General features: G+C 37.3%; 2 protein-coding genes across 2 annotated transcripts in view; one reads left to right on the top strand and one right to left on the bottom strand.

Moving 5' to 3' along the window:
• Nucleotides 1-20,458, bottom strand: part of LOC311289228 (uncharacterized protein) — a 213,321-nt gene that overhangs the window by 75,269 nt on the left and 117,594 nt on the right. The window lies entirely within an intron of this gene.
• On the top strand, nucleotides 572-18,020 carry LOC311289071 (CD209 antigen-like protein C; the record flags this gene model as incomplete). Its single annotated transcript, XM_084406830.1, has 5 exons — nucleotides 572-697; nucleotides 16,059-16,289; nucleotides 17,381-17,523; nucleotides 17,592-17,698; nucleotides 17,891-18,020. The coding sequence occupies exons 1-5, from the start codon at nucleotides 577-579 to the stop codon at nucleotides 18,018-18,020; spliced, it is 732 nt and encodes a 243-aa protein (XP_084262956.1). The 5' UTR covers nucleotides 572-576.

The raw sequence follows: 20,458 nt of genomic DNA, 5'->3' as shown, positions 1-20,458 counted from the left end.
AAGGAAGTTGAGTAATAACAACCCCCATTATTTTTGCAGTGTGAAGTGACATCCCACATCCTTATTTGCGTTGCATGCAACGCAACACTTATTAAGTGCATGCATGACAGTCACTAAAAATTAAAGGATGGAAGACGGACTGAATGAAGGTATTTTTGTATAATTTGAAACAGTTTGGACTATATTATATTGCTGTTTGAATTTTTTTGCATTGAAAAATTACAATAATTTTGAATTTAAATATTTTTTTGACTTGTATGAGATAAAATCAGCAAAATTGTATGTTCAAACCCCTAGTACTCCTTGTGCTATTTTATACTGTTGCTGGGTCATTTACAAAGTACGATTATAAAACTGTTAAAAAGAAGAAATGGAGGAGGAAATATTCAGAATTTAGAACTTAAATTTAGTAAATTGGCCTCAGCGATTCTTTTTCAACTACGCTTTGTTCACAGTTTGGATGCCACATTCTCTTAAAGGTAACACTTTTTATTCTCACCTTCTAAAAACAGTATTCTCTTTCAAAAAATACATTCTTTCTAAACCAAAGATATAAATTCTACTGGGAAACCAAAGATGGCAAGACAAGATAGCAATGAGATGACCATGGTTACGTTTGTTAGTACGAATGCTGTAGAAGTACCCCATGAGTTAGATGACTTCAACCATCCTGAAGCAGAATGGAGAAAACAGATAAGTATGATTATGTTCTTCAATGCACATCTGAACGTATCATCTTACCTTTCTTATATACTTCCAATATTTCTGTGCCGTGACAAATGGAAGAAGCTGGGCTGAGAAAATGGCTGTGTTCAAAATGGCACACTAACTTTCTACTTACTGCTTATTGCCCAGTGCATGCTGCCTACTATTTTTTTAAAGAATAGTTTGTGAAATAGTTTACAATATACAACAAATAGTATGCTACAGTTTCAGAATAGTATGCTACATTAATTCAGCACAGCTGTCCTATTACATTTTTTCCAGTTGAGAACGGGTTTAGATGCATAAAAAGTAGGAGGCTAAAGACTGCAGTCTCTTGCGTCAGTCACTAGAGCACCAATTGGGATCAGAGGAGTGAGGTTTACTCGCACAGCGACTACTAGCTGGCCTCTGTTTAATATACTGTTTATGTAGTACCACTCCCATGTATGTAGATACTCACTTTAACTTTTCAAAAACAATTAGTTATGTATAATTTTTATGTTATATAAAGTGTCAAAATATCATGTGGTGCGACCATCCAGAAACGTCGTTAAAATCACTCTAAATTTATTCAAATGTATTTTCTGCACTATTTGGTATGATTTCAAAAGTGATTTATAATCATTTACAAAATTGTAAAGCACTTGTATTTATATTTCCGACAAACAAACGTTGTCCAAAGATGTCCATTATATGAAATATCATTTGGCAAGGCAAGGCAAGTTTATTTATACAGCACATTTATGGATAATAAATGTATATTTACGTGGCTACTCTCGCCGATCGGTTACATCCAGCCGCAGCCAGTGTCAAACACACCTAAAGGCGGGCATACACTGTGCGATTTTCATCCAATTTTGAGCCGAATTCTGACTCGTGCGACAAGTTTTTTCATTAACTAAAGGTTACAGTGAATTGGAAATTAGTTAATTTTGTTGAAACACATGACTACATAGGCTACATTATGTATGAAATATAATATGGTACTCGTTGCTTTGAAAGCAAGTTTCATGTTTACAGCTTGATGCATGTCATTTAACTTCTCTTAAGTTAAGCTTTTTTGTTATTCAGTTATATGGCAGAATATATATATTTTTTGTTATTCAGATATGTAGCAGAGGAATTCTGTTTAACTAAAGGTTACATTTGTTACTAAAATGTTTAAGAATTATAGTATGTTTTAATTAGTGGTCGACCGATATTGTTTTTTTGATGGCCGATGCCGATATCTTAGAGAGCAGGGTGGCCGATATAAAGCCGATATTTTTATATATATTTATTTTAATCAATATTTAATAAATTATAAATAAATTATAAAACAAATCTTTAAAATAAACATGCTTTTATACTTTAGATGGCAACTTCTTGAATCTGCAATCCTATTACAGTATTTTTCACATAGTAATTGTTTAGAAATATATGAATATGTGAATAAAAAGAAGGTAAACACTGTAACAGGGCACTCAGTAATCTGGTAATTTTGTGCTGGTAATCATATTTTTTCAAATAAAGACAAGGTAACGCTAATTTTACACACAGCACAGTGAAAACGATATGAATATGACACAGTTGGCAACTGGATATCACAGATATGAATATGACACAGTTGGCAACTGGTTATATATCAGCATATTTTAAAATGAAGGATTTAAAGTTTTTCGCTCGCGTCTCCTGTGAAGCTGATCTTCTGTTCGCATTCACTCACTTCGCACGGATCGACCGTCACTCGCAGACAGTAATGCACACTTCACAAGATATCACAGCTGGATTCCATTAAATTTGCAAGGTTTGTGAAATTAAATGTTTATTAGATATTCAGAGATTTGTTTAAATGACGTAGATTCTCATTTGCCGTCAACATTCAGCAAATGCGCAAGTATTTTAGCCTGATTGTTTGCCTTTTGTTACAAACAATATAAAAGCAAACGCTTTACTTTACTTACTTCACATACCATTTACTTTCTTTGTTTACCAGTTCTGTCTAACAAAGTATTAGATATGACTGACAGAGATCCTAAATTAATGAAGACGGAGAATATGAGTGAGCGCTGTTTGATCTGAGGAGCTGCGTTGCAGTTCTCTTCTGGCACTTGTGTTCTCAGCGCCGCCCGTCAAAATAAAAGTCCCGCTTCCAACACATCGGCCAATCAGAAAAACGTATCGGCCGATACCGATATTTCAAAAATGCCAAATATCGTCCGATATATCGGCCTTGGCAAGTGATAAACAAGTGATAAACTCTTTTGAGTTTTTCATCTTTTGAATCACAGATGGTCAAAGTAGGTTCTTTTAACGCTTTTTACAGTGTGTTAATTTACCGTCCTCCTGTCCCGACAGGCGTCTTTCTTACTGATTTTACTGACTTTCTATCATCTATCATCACACTTGAGAAGGTTTTAATTATTGGGGACTTACCTGTATATTGATGATTCTACATGTAACACAGCTGTTGATATCCTTTCTATCACAGACTCTTTTAATTTTATTCAGCATGTTACTGGACCTACACACATTAAAGGGTAACTAAACCCCTGGTCAGAGCCTGACTCCACCCACTGGCAAATTTTGAAAAATGCTGGAAAAGTAGGCAGAACCTAGCAGAGGGGGGGGCGTGCATCTGAGACGCATCTCTCTGTAGGCAAGGGCGTGGTTAGCTTCCAATCGGAAAATTCAACTGCAGTAGCCACTATTCAACCTGAAGAGGGCAGCACTCAGACATTTTTACACCATATTTTGTAGAATTAAAACACTTTAAACACAAATGTCAAAAAAATTACTTGAATCAATGAACAGCATTAATAAAGCCCCAGTCTTACAGATCATTAACTAAAAAAAGTTGTTTTAGGGTTTAGTTACCCTTTAACCCTCTGGGGTCTAAGGTGTTTTTGGGGCCCTTGGGGTGTTCTGACATGCTCTGACATTTGTGCTTTTTTCAGTTATTTATAAACATGTTAATGGCAAAGGTGTAAATTCACTCTATATAGCACAAACAGGGCTACCATAATATGTGACCCGTCACGGAAACCAGGGACACAAGTCGGCAGCACAACTTTCGAGCAAAATGAGAAAGAAGCGTTTTTTTGCAGAATCTGTTAGTTGAGATCACGAAGAAGCCTCTCCATGTTTGAGATAGCAGTATTGGTATATTTAAAAGCGTACATTTTGATGTTGAAATCGGCTTGTTTTTCGGAGATTCTAGCACGCAGTAGGGGCGTGTCATTGTCGGTGTGTATTTCCATACTGAATAAGCCGGCGTGGCTACCTATTATGCAGCACTCTGGCCGGCTCTATCTGATTTCAAAATTCAATGAAGATGGACGCCAATAACATTACGATGTCCAGCAATCGATTTAAATAGTAGGTTACATGGGGTTTAATTTGTCGTTTAATGAGATGTAGCCTAATACATGTTGTCAGTGCCAATACATAGATCCGCCTTTATAATTAATGTGTATATGAATGGTACAGTGGTAGAACTTTCGCCAGCCGTGTCAGAGGTTGAGAGTTCAAATCCGCCCTTGTATGGATTTTTTTTTTTTCTCGTATAGTTTTTTTTCTCTCATCAAAACGATTATGTTCATCAGTGGTTGTATATCAAGCAGGGACACGCAAACGTTTGAATTATTTTGTTATTTCAACAGAACGAATAGAGAGTATCCAACCGCAACGCAACGGATTGAAGCGTGCGTTGAGTGAAGACAATGCAGTGTGTGCGCGAGCCACACGAGTAAACACTGTATCTGCGCCACTGATCGCAGCGGCAACGAGCACTTTGATCACTTGATAAAAAAAAAAAACACATTTCAGCGCTAGTATCTTATTTAAAAAACGAACGAAATGAATGCTCTGCCAGTTAACTGGAAATGGTTTATTTAGAGAATTTGTAGAATTGGTACATTCAGGGGGGAGGGGGAGACGGGGGAGCTTTACAGGGGGTATGACTTATCTAAATGAGATGTAAATGAGCCCTATTGTCATTCCCAGAAGGGCGAGAACTTGCCAATCTTTAGAAGCAGATTTCTACCATTTCAGTTTTTTTTGAGTGCCTACCTTCAAATGGCCACAACTTCTCCAAATATTATCAGATTTCCATGTGTTACACATCGTTGGAAAGCTTGGAGACTACACTTTCTGTGAATAACTCAAAATGCCCCAGAACCGACTTGTGTCCCTACTTTCCGTGACTGGTCACATATGTGAGCAACATGTATGTACATGTTTGTATTTTTAAGAGAATAATGTTTATGCGTGGTTATTGAAAAACAAAAAAAGAAAGTTGCTGAAATGAGACCACAAAAAACAAACTAAATATGTGTCCACAAGACTTTTGACTAATGGATGTTGTCGCTTCGAGTTCTGGCTTCAAAATTATGTGAAAATAGTCTTGCTTTATCGTTCACATAAAACAATAAATTGATTTAAATTGTGTAAGACAGGTTTTGCTTGGAAAGCCAATATGCAAGGGGGGCGTAAAGGGGGAGTAGTTTACACCTGAGAATACAATGTCCCACCCATTATGCATAATGACTTGCATAGCCATTCATTCAGGTGTGACACTGACTGAGCCACAAGAATAAATGCAAGGACAAAAGATATATTTAGAAAAAGACTTATATTGACCATTTAAGATTTTGCTTACATCTATCTTGTAAATATGTTTTGCTGTTTTATTAAAAAGGTTACAATTACAACAATAATTACAATTTCAACAATATTTCAAGTGTACTCTTTCTTTGTAAAAAAAATTATTATAGGTTTACATTTTATCATATGTATTCATTAGTTTGAATATAGCTATATATATATATATATATATATATATATATATATATATAGATATATATATAGAACATATGAGCAGAAATTGCTAAACAAAAGCTTATTTGATGTGGCAGTATATTCTACAGTAAAAACTGTACCCAAATCTAGTCAACAAAATGTTCTTTCATATTTCGCCTGACTGTAACGTTGTTTTTATGAAATATTAGGGCATATAAATGTTAATTTGCAGTTTAATACATTGCTTATACAAATAGCCTACATTTTATTTCAACATATTTCAGTCGATTTTTACTCATCTCAGTATAGCAAAGCATTTTAGTTGATTAAAGCGGTTTATTCTTTCACACACAGACACGCGATTCATATTTAGGCTAAACAGTCTTTACAAATATGTACCCTTCATTCATCTCACAGAAACGCGATTCATATTATAGAAACGCGATTCATCTTTTTGCGGTTTACGTAGGCCTACACTAACGTTATTTCATAACGTTATTCCACATTAACACTTGAGAAAAGATAACTTAGCCTACCTCACTCCTCAGCGGGATCTATTGCTCCTCATATCAGCACTGTTCTGAGGAAACTTTTCTCCAGGATTATTAGGTAGGCTATATTATGCCTCACTCGCGGCGCGCTGTGTTTACAGCTGATGTTTCACAGGTCTGAAATGGTTCTCAGAATTTGCGTTTGAATAGCGCGCGCTCTCTGGGGCGTGGTCACATTACATTTGAATGAGCTCTAATGAGCTCGACTGGAATCGCTCTCTTTTAATACAGATTTCACAAGATGAGAATATTTGTTTTTTATATAAATTACTTCATTTAAAAGAAGAGAATTCAAGCTTCATGCCTGTGCGTCTGTATGCCTGTTTGACTGAGTATTCGCTGAGTTACAGTTCAGAATGGACTTAACTGACAGAGAGAAGGCAGAACTTGCATCATGTTTATTTTTCTTTATTTGGCAAAAAGCACAACTCTTTGTTTTTATTGTGAGTATACACAAAAATAATACACACTTAACAGGATCGATTGATGTATGAAACTTGTTTGTAATATCAAAGTCAACAGAGCAAAATGAATTTCTTTTGAACTGATAAGAAAAAAAGCGAGCTGGTATCGCCGGCGATACCGCCGACCCCAGGGGGTTAACGGTCACACCCTGGACCTTGTCTTCTCTCTTGGTCTAGATATAGTAAATGCACGTGTGGAAGATGTACATGTGAGTGACCATAGCTGTGTGTTTTTTAATATTAACTTTCCTCGAGATCCTCCGCCCCGAGAATTAGGGCCCAAAGGCGGATTATCAATCATGACACTGCTGAGAGGTTCTCTGCCTTGTTTGACCTATGTTCTCTGATGGGATGCACTGATGTTGATGTGCTTATCCAGTCTTTTAATAGTCAGTGTTTATCTATTTTAGATAAAGTAGCACCAGTTAAATCAAGCACTGTCTCCCATAAAAAACCTTGTCCTTGGATTGATGAAGCAATCCAGAGTTTTAGGAGAAATTGTAGAAAAGTGGAGCGTCTTTGGAAATCTTCTAAACTCGAGGTTCATAGGCTCCACCTTAAAGAACTAAGGGTTACCTTGAATGAAATGCTGAGGAAGGCGAGAATTTTCTTTTCTCAGCTTATATCCTCCAATAAGCACAATCCCAGAATCTTATTTGACACCATTAATAAAATAGTTTCTCCTTCTAGCCCTCAAGCAACTGTGTCATCTAAATCTGATTGTAATGATTTCCTCCACTTCTTTGTTAATAAGATCAGAGATGTTAGGGCAAACAGTGATGTCTCAGATCTATGCCTGTGACTTGGCTCCTGGTCATTGTTGGTCTACTTTTACACCTGTGACATTACATGACATCACCTCTCTGTTACATTCTTTGAAACCCTCATCTTGTCCTATGGATGTTGTCCCTACTGTGCTTTTTGACTCCATTGGCCCCTGTATTGTTGAGATTAGAGATGCGCGGATGGGCTATTATTTCATCCGCAACCGCATCACAAAAATCATCATCTGTCCGCCATCCATCCGCACCAACGTTTTTGACCAATTTTCAAAACCGCACCCGCCCGCCATCCGTTGATTTGTGTATACATATATTTTTCATTTGATTGGTTCAACCGCCCGCCACCCGCCCGAATTTAATTAAAATATTATTTTTCGTCACGTCATCCGCCCAATCCGCGGTTTATCCGCGGAGTCCGCGGCTGTAACCGCCAACCGCGCATCTCTAGTTGAGATGCTTAATACTTCACTTTTAACTGTGGTCGTTCTTAGTTTTTTTAAACATGCTGTTGTTAAGCCTGTACTTAAAAAAACTAGTTTGGACCCGCTACAACCTAAAAGCTACAGGCCAATATCCAAAAAAAAAGTTGTAGCAGAGAAACTCACCCTCTTTCTAGAGAAGCACGAGTTGTTTGACAATTTCCAGTCTGGTTTCCAAAAAAAACATTCCACGGAAACGGCATTACTTAAAGTTTCTAGTGATATTATGATGTCAGCTGACTCTAAAGAATATACAGTGTTGGTCATATTGGACCTCTCATCTGCTTTTGACACTATTGATCATAATATAATGATAAATAGACTTTGTGATCTGGTTGGGATGTCTGGATCAGTTTTAAAATGGTTTTCATCTTACCTTTCTGGTAGAAGATTTAGTGTTTATGTGAATCAGATCATGTCTGAAACTGCAGAGTTGTCGTGTGGGGTACCTCAGGTTTCTGTCTTGGGACAGAAAAAAGAAAAAAAAACATATCTTACCATTTGTATGCGGATGATATACAACTGTACAGCTCCTTTAAGGAAACTAAATTATTTAAACTGTCTTCTCTAATCAACTGTCTGACTAGTACCAAACAGTGGTTAGGTGACAACTTTTTGCTTCTGAATTCAGACAAAACAGAAACACTAATTATCGCCCCTGAAAGTAAAATCCCAAAGATAAAACAGCATATCGGTAACTTATGCTCGTCTGTCCAACCGAGCCTCAGGAGCTTAGGTGTTGTTTTTGATTCAGCTATGTCCTTGGAGCTCCACTCTAAACAATTAGTTAGAAACTGTTTCTTTCAACTGAGGAATACACTCACCTAAAGGATTATTAGGAACACCATACTAATACTGTGTTTGACCCCCTTTCGCCTTCAGAACTGCCTTAATTCTACGTGGCATTGATTCAACAAGGTGCTGAAAGCATTCTTTAGAAATGTTGGCCCATATTGATAGGATAGCATCTTGCAGTTGATGGAGATTTGTGGGATGCACATCCAGGGCACGAAGCTCCCGTTCCACCACATCCCAAAGATGCTCTATTGGGTTGAGATCTGGTGACTGTGGGGGCCATTTTAGTACAGTGAACTCATTGTCAAGTTCAAGAAACCAATTTGAAATGTTTCGAGCTTTGTGACATGGTGCATTATCCTGCTGGAAGTAGCCATCAGAGGATGGGTACATGGTGGTCATAAAGGGATGGACATGGTCAGAAACAATGCTCAGGTAGGCCGTGGCATTTAAACGATGCCCAATTGGCACTAAGGGGCCTAAAGTGTGCCAAGAAAACATCCCCCACACCATTACACCACCACCACCAGCCTGCACAGTGGTAACAAGGCATGATGGATCCATGTTCTCATTCTGTTTACGCCAAATTCTGACTCTACCATCTGAATGTCTCAACAGAAATCGAGACTCATCAGACCAGGCAACATTTTTCCAGTCTTCAACTGTCCAATTTTGGTGAGCTCGTGCAAATTGTAGCCTCTTTTTCCTATTTGTAGTGGAGATGAGAGGTACCCGGTGGGGTCTTCTGCTGTTGTAGCCCATCCGCCTCAAGGTTGTGCGTGTTGTGGCTTCACAAATGCTTTGCTGCATATCTCGGTTGTAACGAGTGGTTATTTCAGTCAAAGTTGCTCTTCTATCAGCTTGAATCAGTCGGCCCATTCTCCTCTGACCTCTAGCATCAACAAGGCATTTTCGCCCACAGGACTGCCACATACTGGATGTTTTTCCCTTTTCACACCATTCTTTGTAAACCCTAGAAATGGTTGTGCGTGAAAATCCCAGTAACTGAGCAGATTATGAAATACTCAGACCGGCCCGTCTGGCACCAACAACCATGCCACGCTCAAAATTGCTTAAATCACCTTTCTTTCCCATTCTGACATTCAGTTTGGAGTTCAGGAGATTGTCTTGACCAGGACCACACCCCTAAATGCATTGAAGCAACTGCCATGTGATTGGTTGATTAGATAATTGCATTAATGAGAAATTGAACAGGTGTTCCTAATAATCCTTTAGGTGAGTGTATTTACAAATTAAGATAATTTTTGACTAAGGGTGAGTTGGAGATGATCATTCAAGCGTTAATTTCCTCTCGTTTAGATTACTGCTGCAGTCTTTTTACCTGTTTGAGTATGAAGGAGCTTTATCGTCTCCAGGCTGTTCAGAACTCTGCTGCAAGGCTTTTAACTTACATTTAGAAAAGAGCAAGCATCACACCTGTTTTAGCAGCACTTCACTGGTTACCAGTCCAGTATAGAATTCAATTTAAAATCCTGGTCTTTACTTTCAGAGCCCTGCATGGTCAAGTTCCTACCTACATCACTAACTTGATACAGCTTCACACTCCCACCCGGAGTCTCAGGTCATTAGATCAGAGGCTATTAGTGGTTCCCTGCACTCATTTTAAAACTAGAGGGGACCAATCATTCCAGGCAGTGGCTCCTAGGCTGTGGAATGCTTTGCCTCTCTTTCTGCGTTGTGCGAACTCTGTTGATTCTTTTAAAAAGCAACTGAAGACTCTGCTCTTCAAGCAGGCTTTTAGTTAATCGAGGTTTTTTTTTATGGTTGTTTGTTATGTTTTCTATTTGTATTTAATATTCTTATATTTTGAATTTGTTACTGTATTATATTTTATTGTGAAGCACTTTGATTTTCAGTTTGAAGATCTTACATAATGAATCGTTATTTTTTATAACCTTAGAATGAGCCATTTCTATCTACATACACCACGGGATTGAAATGCGCCGACTTGTTTCTAGTACAGGAGCCCTAAACGGACAAACGCATTTCGTCACCATGTTGTTCTTTGTGACTACCAAAAGTCTACCAAAATAAAACACTAACAGAAAGATGAACAAGTAACATTCATATGCACAATAACAAATCGTTTACTGAATAATTAATTAAACATAGTTTCTTAATTTATCTTTGTAAAGAAACCTCATTGCTGAACTGGCTACTATGGCCCTGACCCAAATGGCACACTTTATGTGCACTTTCGGTCTTGTGGACTTGCAATGGCTGCCGCGTGTGGGTGTCTGTTAAGTCCGTGAGACCGCAGTGTGTCCCATTTGTCATTTTTAGATCTCATAAGGGTGCTCGCGAGCGCCCCCATGTGGTCGATTTGCGCCCTTGATGCGCACTTTTGCCGAGCCCACGCTGATATGGGCTCCGCAGCAGACTTCTTCCCGACAGTCAAAACGGCATTACGTCACAAAAGTGCGGACTCAGATGAAGACCGCGAGTGCTTAGGGTTCCATTTGGGACAGGGCCTCTCTGCTGTCTCAGACGATGACATCATTTCCTGTCGGCCGCTGTAACTTCTGTTGGCTGCAGTTCACAACCTCACCACTAGATGCCACTAAAAACCTCACACTGCACCTTTAATTGACTGATATATTTATTTTAAATATCAGTTTAAGGAAAAATAAGTCTTTTAACTACATTTAATAAACCAACTGAAATTATATGACAAAAATATGAGATCATTATTTACAAAAACTCAAAAGAAATGCAAACATTTTAATTATTGAGCACTTGTAAAAAATAAATGTTAAGGAAATGAATAATTTTAAGATAAATCATGGTCACACCACATGACATTTTTTTAAGGCTATGGCCAGTATATCTAGATAGTTAAACAATAAAATCACTTAGTTCAAAAATGTTATATGCATTTGTGTACACAACATTCTTAATGTTTAAACAATTGCAACAGATATTATTATTTATCATATTTTAAAATTGCTCTGTGGAAAATCTTTATATTGATCAAATGGCCAGCATCGAAATTATAATTGGAAGTTTTAGACCTGTTGAGGCGCACATTTTCCCAAAACAGATCATACCGAGACCTGTAATCGTTGAGGGAATGTATCTTTATAATGTTCTGTTCCAAACCAATAGCTGTGCACCTTAAAGGTCCCATTGCATGAAATTTTCACTTTATGAGGTTTTTAAACCTTAATATGAGTTTCCCTAGCCTGCCTATGGTCCCCCAGTGGCTAGACTTTTGATGGGTGTAAATCAAGCCCTGGGTATTTTTGAGAAAATGAAAGCTCAGACGGGCAAATCTAGAAATCTTCCCCTTATGTCATCATAAGGGGAAAGGTTACCTCCCCTTTCTCTGCTTTGCCCGCAAAGAGAATTTGGTCCGCCCATGAGAAAATGAGCTGCGCGAGCGCGATATTGGTTTTTCCTCGAGAGACATCATGGCTGGCAAACGAGCGAAGCATGGCAGTTGCTCAGTGTTTTGGATGTACAAATGAACACAAAAGTATTTTTTTAGTTCCTTCATCCGAGCCTCTGAAGAACCAGTGGGTTTTGTGAATTTATGATGTGTAATTGTTCAAGTTCAGACAGATAATCTTTCTTTCAAAATCGTTCAATATTGTTTATGCATCAGTAAATCAAGCCAGTGACTAAACTATCAACTTCACGTCGTTTCTCTTGGTAGGATGAAAATAATCTTATTTAAACTTTGATTAAAATACATACAGAAAGCGATAAAAGAACAATCCCTTTCCAATCGCCCAAGCTGTCAATCACACAGCGCGAGTTTGTCTGGACACTTGCCAAAACTCGTTATGAAATCAATGACGCTGTTACGCTGCACAACAAAGCTCTTACTGTACTTACCTCGTGTTTGCATTGGTGAAATCATTAGTGAGAGTGCAGAAACTGCGTTGCAATGATAAGATCTTCATTCACGTCACTTCATTCACTTCTGTCATCTGCTCAATGCTCATCACTGCAACTTTTTATGTGATGGGAATAGTTCTAAATATTTAAACAACTTCTCACGATTCATTAATCCCGATAGCTATAATAGTAAAAATGTATAATAGCTGTAATAGTAAACGTTTTCGAGAGAGTTCCACATGTAATGCTAGATATTTCATATGCAAGCATGTCAGCCAATCACAGCAGTGGGTGTTTACACTGAAGTCTCACAGCAGACACGCCCCTTCAAACAGAGCGTTCAAATCAGAGGCTAAAATCAGGCTAGGAAATATGCCTTTTATTTCTAAATTATAACAACTTTTGATCTAAAAAACATACTAACATTATAAGGGCACCCCAGGAAACATTCTAAAACAATAAAATAATCCATGCAATGGGACCTTTAAAACTTGAGCTACTACGGATACACTTGGTGCATAGATCATTAACCATTACTATTGTTTATTTTAGGACAATTTTGTCTCTGCTTAACCCTCAGGTCTAAGGGCATTTTTTCACTTTTTCTTCGATTTTACATATCTTATTAAATTCACCTTTTAAAGGCAATTACATAACATAATCCCATGTGTTTTATATCAAAATGTGCAGAGAAAACCCAGCTCTTTCTCTGATGAGCTCAGCACTTGTCCTAGAGCATTGTGTAAAGAGAGAGAGAGGGATAATTTGGCTCTAAAAGGTGAAAAATATAAGTCTGATTTTTGAAATTCTTCAATTCTTATCTAATCTTATCTATCAAATCTAATCTCTATCTCTTGTGGAAACATACCATTACTCATGTGGACGAATTATTTTGGCCCTTGATATGGGTTCCCCAAAGTCTTAGGGTCACAAAAGTAGTGTAATATATGAATAAAATAGTAGATAATGAATAATAATTGTCTAAAGTGACATTTTGAAAAATCATTTTTTAGTACAAGTTTTGTCTGTGACTCTACCTTCACCAAATGTTAGAGGGACTGAGATAAAATAGGACTAAAATAACTTCCTACTACATATCAAGCTTTATGGGATGTGTGCAAATGAAAAAGTAGCATTACAACAGGTCTTTCTTTCAAGCAAAACGTTTACTTTGTGAAAAAAAGCTCACTACAATATTCACAAAATGTAAAAAATTTCATGTTTTCTTGTCTACGACATGTCAACTTTTCAACATTTTTTTTTTCAAACCAAAGCTGAACTATATATTAGATATTAGAAATAGTGCTAGTTGATGCTGGGGGGGTACGGGACCTCTTGGCTGGCCGGGTTGGTGATGATGGTTGCTGTGTAAGGGCTGGTGGTGACCTGGTGACTGGTGGCAGGCACAGGTGAGGCTGCCTGTGTTACACTGGGCCCTGGTAGCTGTGAATCCTCTCTGAAAAAAACACAAAAACAAATAAGTTAGGACTTGCATTATCAATTTGGCCAAAACATATTGATTCATCACTACAAGAGATAATGTTATTCAAATTGTGAATTGAGTTGAAGAAATATTACATTAGTTATCAAAAGTAGACCACCAAAAACAGCCTACATGCCTACAACGTTACTATTTGTAAGTGTACGTTACCTCAGTTTTACACAAGAAAATAACTTTTACATAAAGTAAACACTTTGCTAAAGGCACAGTCAATTTGTCAAAGTTCAGATACACAAAGCAGTACAGCGCAGCTTATTTTAGCCAAGATGGTCACAGTTAGTCTAGCACAAAGTGCACCATGCGAACAAGGTTTTTATAAAATAAATATGCTTACCCGTCTTCAACTGGATCTCTTCTGTGATCATAATCCTCATCATCTAAAGTTACATCAGAAGAAAATCCATCAGGCTCGGAAACTCGTTCATCCTCGCTGCTCTCCAAAACCGCCGCAAGTACGTCTTTCAATACCAATGTCTTCGCCATTATCTCTCATCGTCTTCTTCTTACTTTTCCTCTTCTTTTTGTTTTTGCCATGTTTTTTTCGCGGTCTTTTTCTTTCGCTGACTTTTCTACTCTTTCTCTCTCCATGTCAGCTTTGTATTTTCATCACTGTGAGGAGATGGGAGGGTACTTAGGGATTTCAACCGCATCTATTGGTTAGTTTCACACAAAATGCAGACAGGCAAGCTAGCCCACCAATCATGCAAGGTGAACGGTCATTTTTTTTTTTTTTTTGTGAACGGTCATTTTGTCTTCCCTCTTGCTCTCTGTGTGAGTCACGTACGATTTCGCGAGAATAAGGACGTTGAAGCTGAGAATCTATCGATTACGGCAAAATCAGAACCATTTATGTGTGCTGCACAATCGCGGAGATATTAATAGAAACCTCAGGAGGTTAACTCAGGATGAGAACACAAAAATGAGAAAGATTTGTTCATATTGAACGTATTTGTCACGATGTGGTTTTGTGTCCTGTCATGTTTAGTGGTTCCCTGTCTGTCTATTAGTCATCCCAGGTGTGTCCCATTAACCACGCCCCCTTGTTATCCTGTCTAGCTCGTTTACCCCTGTATTTAAGCCCTGTGTTTCAGCCCTGTCTTTGTGAGTTCTTGTTTGACTGTTTTGTATTTACAGTGATGCTGTCGTTCGGTTGTTCTGTTCCTGAGTCCTGTGTTTTTGTTCTAGTTTAGAATCGAATTAATAAAGTGTGCTGCAACTGGATCTTGCTTCATCTGTGCCTCAACCAACACACACCTGAACGTAACAGTATTGGTCTAAATAGCAATTAATATAGTCTAAATAGAATTCAATTTATTGTACTATTAAACAACAGTGATTTATAGATGTATAATTAGCTATAATTATAATCATAATCAATGAACTTTACACAGTTATTGAATGGATTTGAATGGACACTGCACGGACTTCAGCTGAACAATGACACTAATTTCTTGTCAGTGGTTGTTTCAGTCCTCCTGATGTTCTGTTGTATATTATCCCTTTGTGGGCTTAGATCGCAAGTACCTTTATTTGACACTGACACGTACGTGCCAGCTTTGCAGGTACTGCATTCTGCTTCACACGGATCCCGATTGAGACGAAAACACGAGAATTTTCTCTGTAAATCATCTGTGAATTCACATTTGGGCTTTTTGTACGCAGTTCAGGAGCCATGTGCCACTGTTGACAAGCAAGCGCTGCTCTGTGTCTTGGCTGTTGCCGTGGTCCTGAGGGTAATGACTGAGATGCAGTTTGACCAATGTTTGCGTTACGCACATGACCGACCGACCAACCAATGGTGGCGTGCGAAAAGGCGGGACCTAAAGCAACGTGTCGACTGTAGAAAGCAAAAACCGAATCCCGGGCTTTTTTTTTAGGTCCAAAAAGAAGACATGCCCAGGAAAAAGAGGATGTATTGTATGGTCACCCTAATATAGTAGGAGTTTAGTAGTATGCCATTCCGAACACAGCAATTCCTTGTGTTTAGCAAATGCTGGCAAATATAGTAGCTCATCTGGGTAATCCATGCATACAGAAAATGTGCCAACTAGGCACAGTACACATACTGGATACTGCTGAAATAGTAAGAGTAGTATAATAGTATGCCATTTTGAACACATCCAATGTCATTAAATTTTTAGGAAGTGAGAAGAAAGGAAGTCACAATACCACCATGATGTGTTTGGGGCTGTTGTGTGTTCTTCTACTGGTGGCCGTCACAGTCCTGTGCATAAAGCTCACAAAAGAAAACAACCCGTTCCAATCCGAGAAAGAGGAAAACTACTGGCTAAGTCTGAGTAAAAACTTGACTGAAGAGAGAGAGAAGTTAAGGAAGGACTTGGCAAAACTCCAGGCCGGGCTTCATGAACATGGTAATCATTTTGGATTAATTCCACAAGCTAGAAATGTGCACAGTCTTTTTTTTCTAAAAAGTTTAAAAAGTTGCCTATCAGGAAGTGTTTGCACTTGAAGGTTCCTCACAAACTGATATCTGACAGACTTCTGAGGCAGCGTAACGATTAATCTGCAACAAAATAGAGCGAACTTGGGTGATAACTAATTGAATATTTAAGTAATACAATAGTAATTTATTGCTAGAAATGACATCAATAGTAGGGATGGGTGATACCAATTATTTTCCTTTCGATACGATACCAAGTACTTTCAAGACCAGTATCGTCAATATCGACACCGATGCTTCTATGAAATATTTCTATTTGAGTGATTGTAATGTATTGTGAAAGCCATCATTCTTCATATTAAGTAAACTGCAATTGACATGACTCCCTTTTTGTTACATTTATTGAAACTGACTGAGCATTATTCATCAAATAAACAGCACAGACACAGCGAAATAGTTCCCAATGACGTTCCTATTTAAATAAATATTTCTATACGGCTTACTACTAGTATACATTTTATATTCTAAAATCTCGTTTTTTTTTTTTTTTTTTTTTCAAAAAAGAAATCACAGGGAGGATCAATACTTCAATTTGAGAATCGATCCTTTCGATACAATGCCAGTATCAAAAATATCAATACTTTAGGATCGATCCACCCATCCCTAATCAAAAGTAGAAAAATTTGGTCAAAAACATACATTTATACACAAACTGATCACCAACACTTGACTTGACTTGACCAACAGCAACTTTCAGACGTGCCTTTATTTTTTTGTGCAAATGTCACGGAATCAAACGTACAGGATTGTGGGATATCAAAGGCAGCGAAAGGGTACATACTGTATACGGGGACATGCCTTGTTGGATGTCCTACAGAGACAGCATTTTTCAGCTTTTAAATGCAGCATAGTTGTCCATGACTGTCATATTGGTGCGCCCAAAAAAATAACAATAAAATAAAATCACTGTCTGCTCTTTATTTAATTATATAGAAAAGGCAGGAAATTAATGAAATTAGTTGATTGTTCAGGATTAAAGAGCTATTTTTCTAACATTAACAGATCAGTGCCCCAGCCCTAAGTGGATAACAAATGACTTCAGTTCCTACTACATTTCCTCTGAGTGGAAGAACTGGACTGATAGCAGACAGGACTGTTTGCAGAGAGGAGCACATCTGATGATCATAAACAACAAAGAGGAACTGGTGAGTGAGAGATTGTTTTAATATTAACTGAAAACAGTTTATGGTCTAAATAATATTTCATTCTACAGGAATTTATTACAAAGTTTACCAGTGTAAATATTATCTGGATTGGTCTGACTGACAGTGATGAAGAGGGAGTCTGGAAGTGGGTTGATGGCAGCAAACTGACCTCTGGGTGAGCAGTTTGCTTAATAATAATGTAAACCATACCTTTTAAACAAACAGTGCGTAATGACGTAGCCACATCTGATTGGCTAATACAGAACACATTATGTATACATGTGAAATAACTGTTACAAACAATGTATTTACTTAACTAACACTATAACAACATGTGACACAAACACAAGCTGTTCTGTTGTTGTAGGTTTTGGGCGCCTGGGGAACCCAATAACAAAATTTCAGAAGAGGACTGTGCTGTATTATACTATGACTTGGCTGATTTTCCATGTCATTACACCTTTGTATGGATTTGTGAGAAGGATTTAGAGGTTTAACGAAGCTGTCAAAGCATCAAATCTGTACATCCAAAGCAATGCAGTAACCAAATTGATTTCTTGTACTGTGCAAAACAAAAAGAAGAGACTTTTTAAAATAATTATTTTTATTTGTATTTGATGTTTATTTCAATAATATTCATAGAAAAAAATGAGATATTAAAACAAATGAAGAATCTAATTTTGCGCTCATTTGTCAATGCCTTTTTTGTGTAATAATTCTCATATTGTCCTTATGAAATGAAAAGGGAAGTCAGATATGATCAAAACAGCGGAGGTATCTTATTTTTGCATATAGTTTTACTCTGACACTGTGTCTGTGGTGTACACCGCTCTACAGTATTTTGAAAGTGATTGCAGTACCAGTTTTGGCCACAATCTTACATACGGTTCCTTTCAGTAATTTATGTTTGTCTCTTATCCAACTCTCAGTGCCATTTGAGTTTAGAATCAAAAGGAGGATGCAGAAATAAAATACAGTGTAATCAGTCGGACACACAGTGCTCATTCAGTAAATGCATAGCTAAACAGATGTGTTTTGAGTCTGGATTTGAATGTGATTACTGTAGGAGCACATCTGATCTCTTCTGGAAGCTGGTTCCAGCATAGTAGCTAAAAGCGGACTCGCCATGTTTAGAGTGAACCCTTGGTATTTCTAGCTGATATGATCCTAGTGATCTGAGTGATCTGTTGGGTTTATATTCAGTGAGCATATCTGCAATATATTGAGGTCTTAGGCCATTGAATGATTTATATACCAGTAATAATACTTTAAAATCAATCCTAAATTTAACTGGGAGCCAGTGTAAAGACCTGAGGACTGGTGTGATATGTTCATATTTTCTGGTTCTGCTCAGAATCCTGGCGGCAGCGTTCTGTATGAGCTGCAACTGTCTTATGGTCTTTTTGGGAAGGCCAGTGAGGAGTCCATTACAATAATCCACCCTGCTGGTGATGAAAGCATGAACAAGTTTCTCTAGGTCTTGTCTGGAAACAAAGCATCTTATTCTTGCAATATTTTTCAGATGATAGTATGCTGATTTAGTTATTGCTTTGACATGACTACTGAAACTAAGGTCTGACTCCAGAATCTCACCGATATTCCTGACTTGATTTTTAATTGTTTGACCCCTAGAGTGAAGGTAGCCTATGCGTTCACCTTGAGAACTTCATCTTTGTTTCCAAACGCAATGACTTCAGTTTTGTCTTTGTTTAACTGAAGAAAGTTTTGGCACATCCAACTGTTGACTTCATCAATGCATTGGCACAGGGAGTCAATGGGGCTGTAATCGTTAGGCGATAGGGCTAAGTAGAGCTGTGTGTCGTCTGCATAGCTGTGGTAAGCAATTTGGTTCTTTCTCATTATTTGGCTCAGTACAGATGAAATATTAATTTCCTACTATTTGGATCAGTGCTGAAATAACCACTTCAGTATACAGGTACTGACACAAGCAGACTAAATGTTGCTGCACCTTCACATTCAAAATAAAGGTTCTAAAGGAGGTGTTTTCACATTGGTCCCATAGAAGAACCATTTTTTCTTAGCATACAGAACATTTTAAAATTCTGAAGAACCATTGTCAGCTATAAAGAACCTTTTTGTAATGGAAAAGTTCCATGGATGTTAAAGGTTCTTCAAGGAATCATAGATGCCAGTATACCTTATTCAGCACAGCGCCATGATAGGTATGAGAACGAAGCTGTGAGGAATAGACTTACAGTGTTTTCTATGGCATCCGCTGTAAAAAATAAAATAAAAACAAAAGCTGTAAAGCTCCTAGACCTTATATAATTTTCCACAGCTCATATTGTCGGGTGTTTTTGTCTACTGAAATCTATTGGAAAATATATTTTTGCAGTGTTTCATCAGCAGAACAATTAAAAAAAAACACATTAACCCTATAACAGTCACACTAAGAAATATTTTGGCAAAGAATTATTTATTGCTAAAATTGTGCTCTTGACACCTCATTTAGCAACTTTTCCAGGGTTTTTTCCAGATGACCCATTCACTAAGCAGACACATAAGTCAACCAGCTGGTTGGCTTGCACATTTAGGGTAATTCTCGGCATGAACTGACAAGTATTAAGCATTAATAGAATTTTTCATTTTTGCAACTGAAGTTGAAGTTTTTTCATGTAAAAACATTAACATTATCCATGAATTAGTAAAAAATTTATTAAAAAACATGTTCTCATTATAACATGTATACAATAAATGCATTGTAAAAAGTGTTACAGTCAACATAACATAATATAATAAAAATCTCGTAAAATGTAAAGTAAATAAACTAATACAACAAAACATAATTAATTATTAAATTTAATTCCAAATAATAAACATCATAGATCTAGTGACAATCTGTATTAAATTTAAGGTAATAAAATATATAATAGAATAAAACAAATTATTGATGTGATATGGTAACAAAGCATTG

Source organism: Rutilus rutilus (genome assembly GCF_951802725.1).
Source record: "Rutilus rutilus genome assembly, chromosome: 4".
Classification (NCBI taxonomy): Eukaryota; Metazoa; Chordata; class Actinopteri; order Cypriniformes; family Leuciscidae; genus Rutilus; species Rutilus rutilus.
This window is presented reverse-complemented; position numbering and strand designations above follow the sequence as displayed.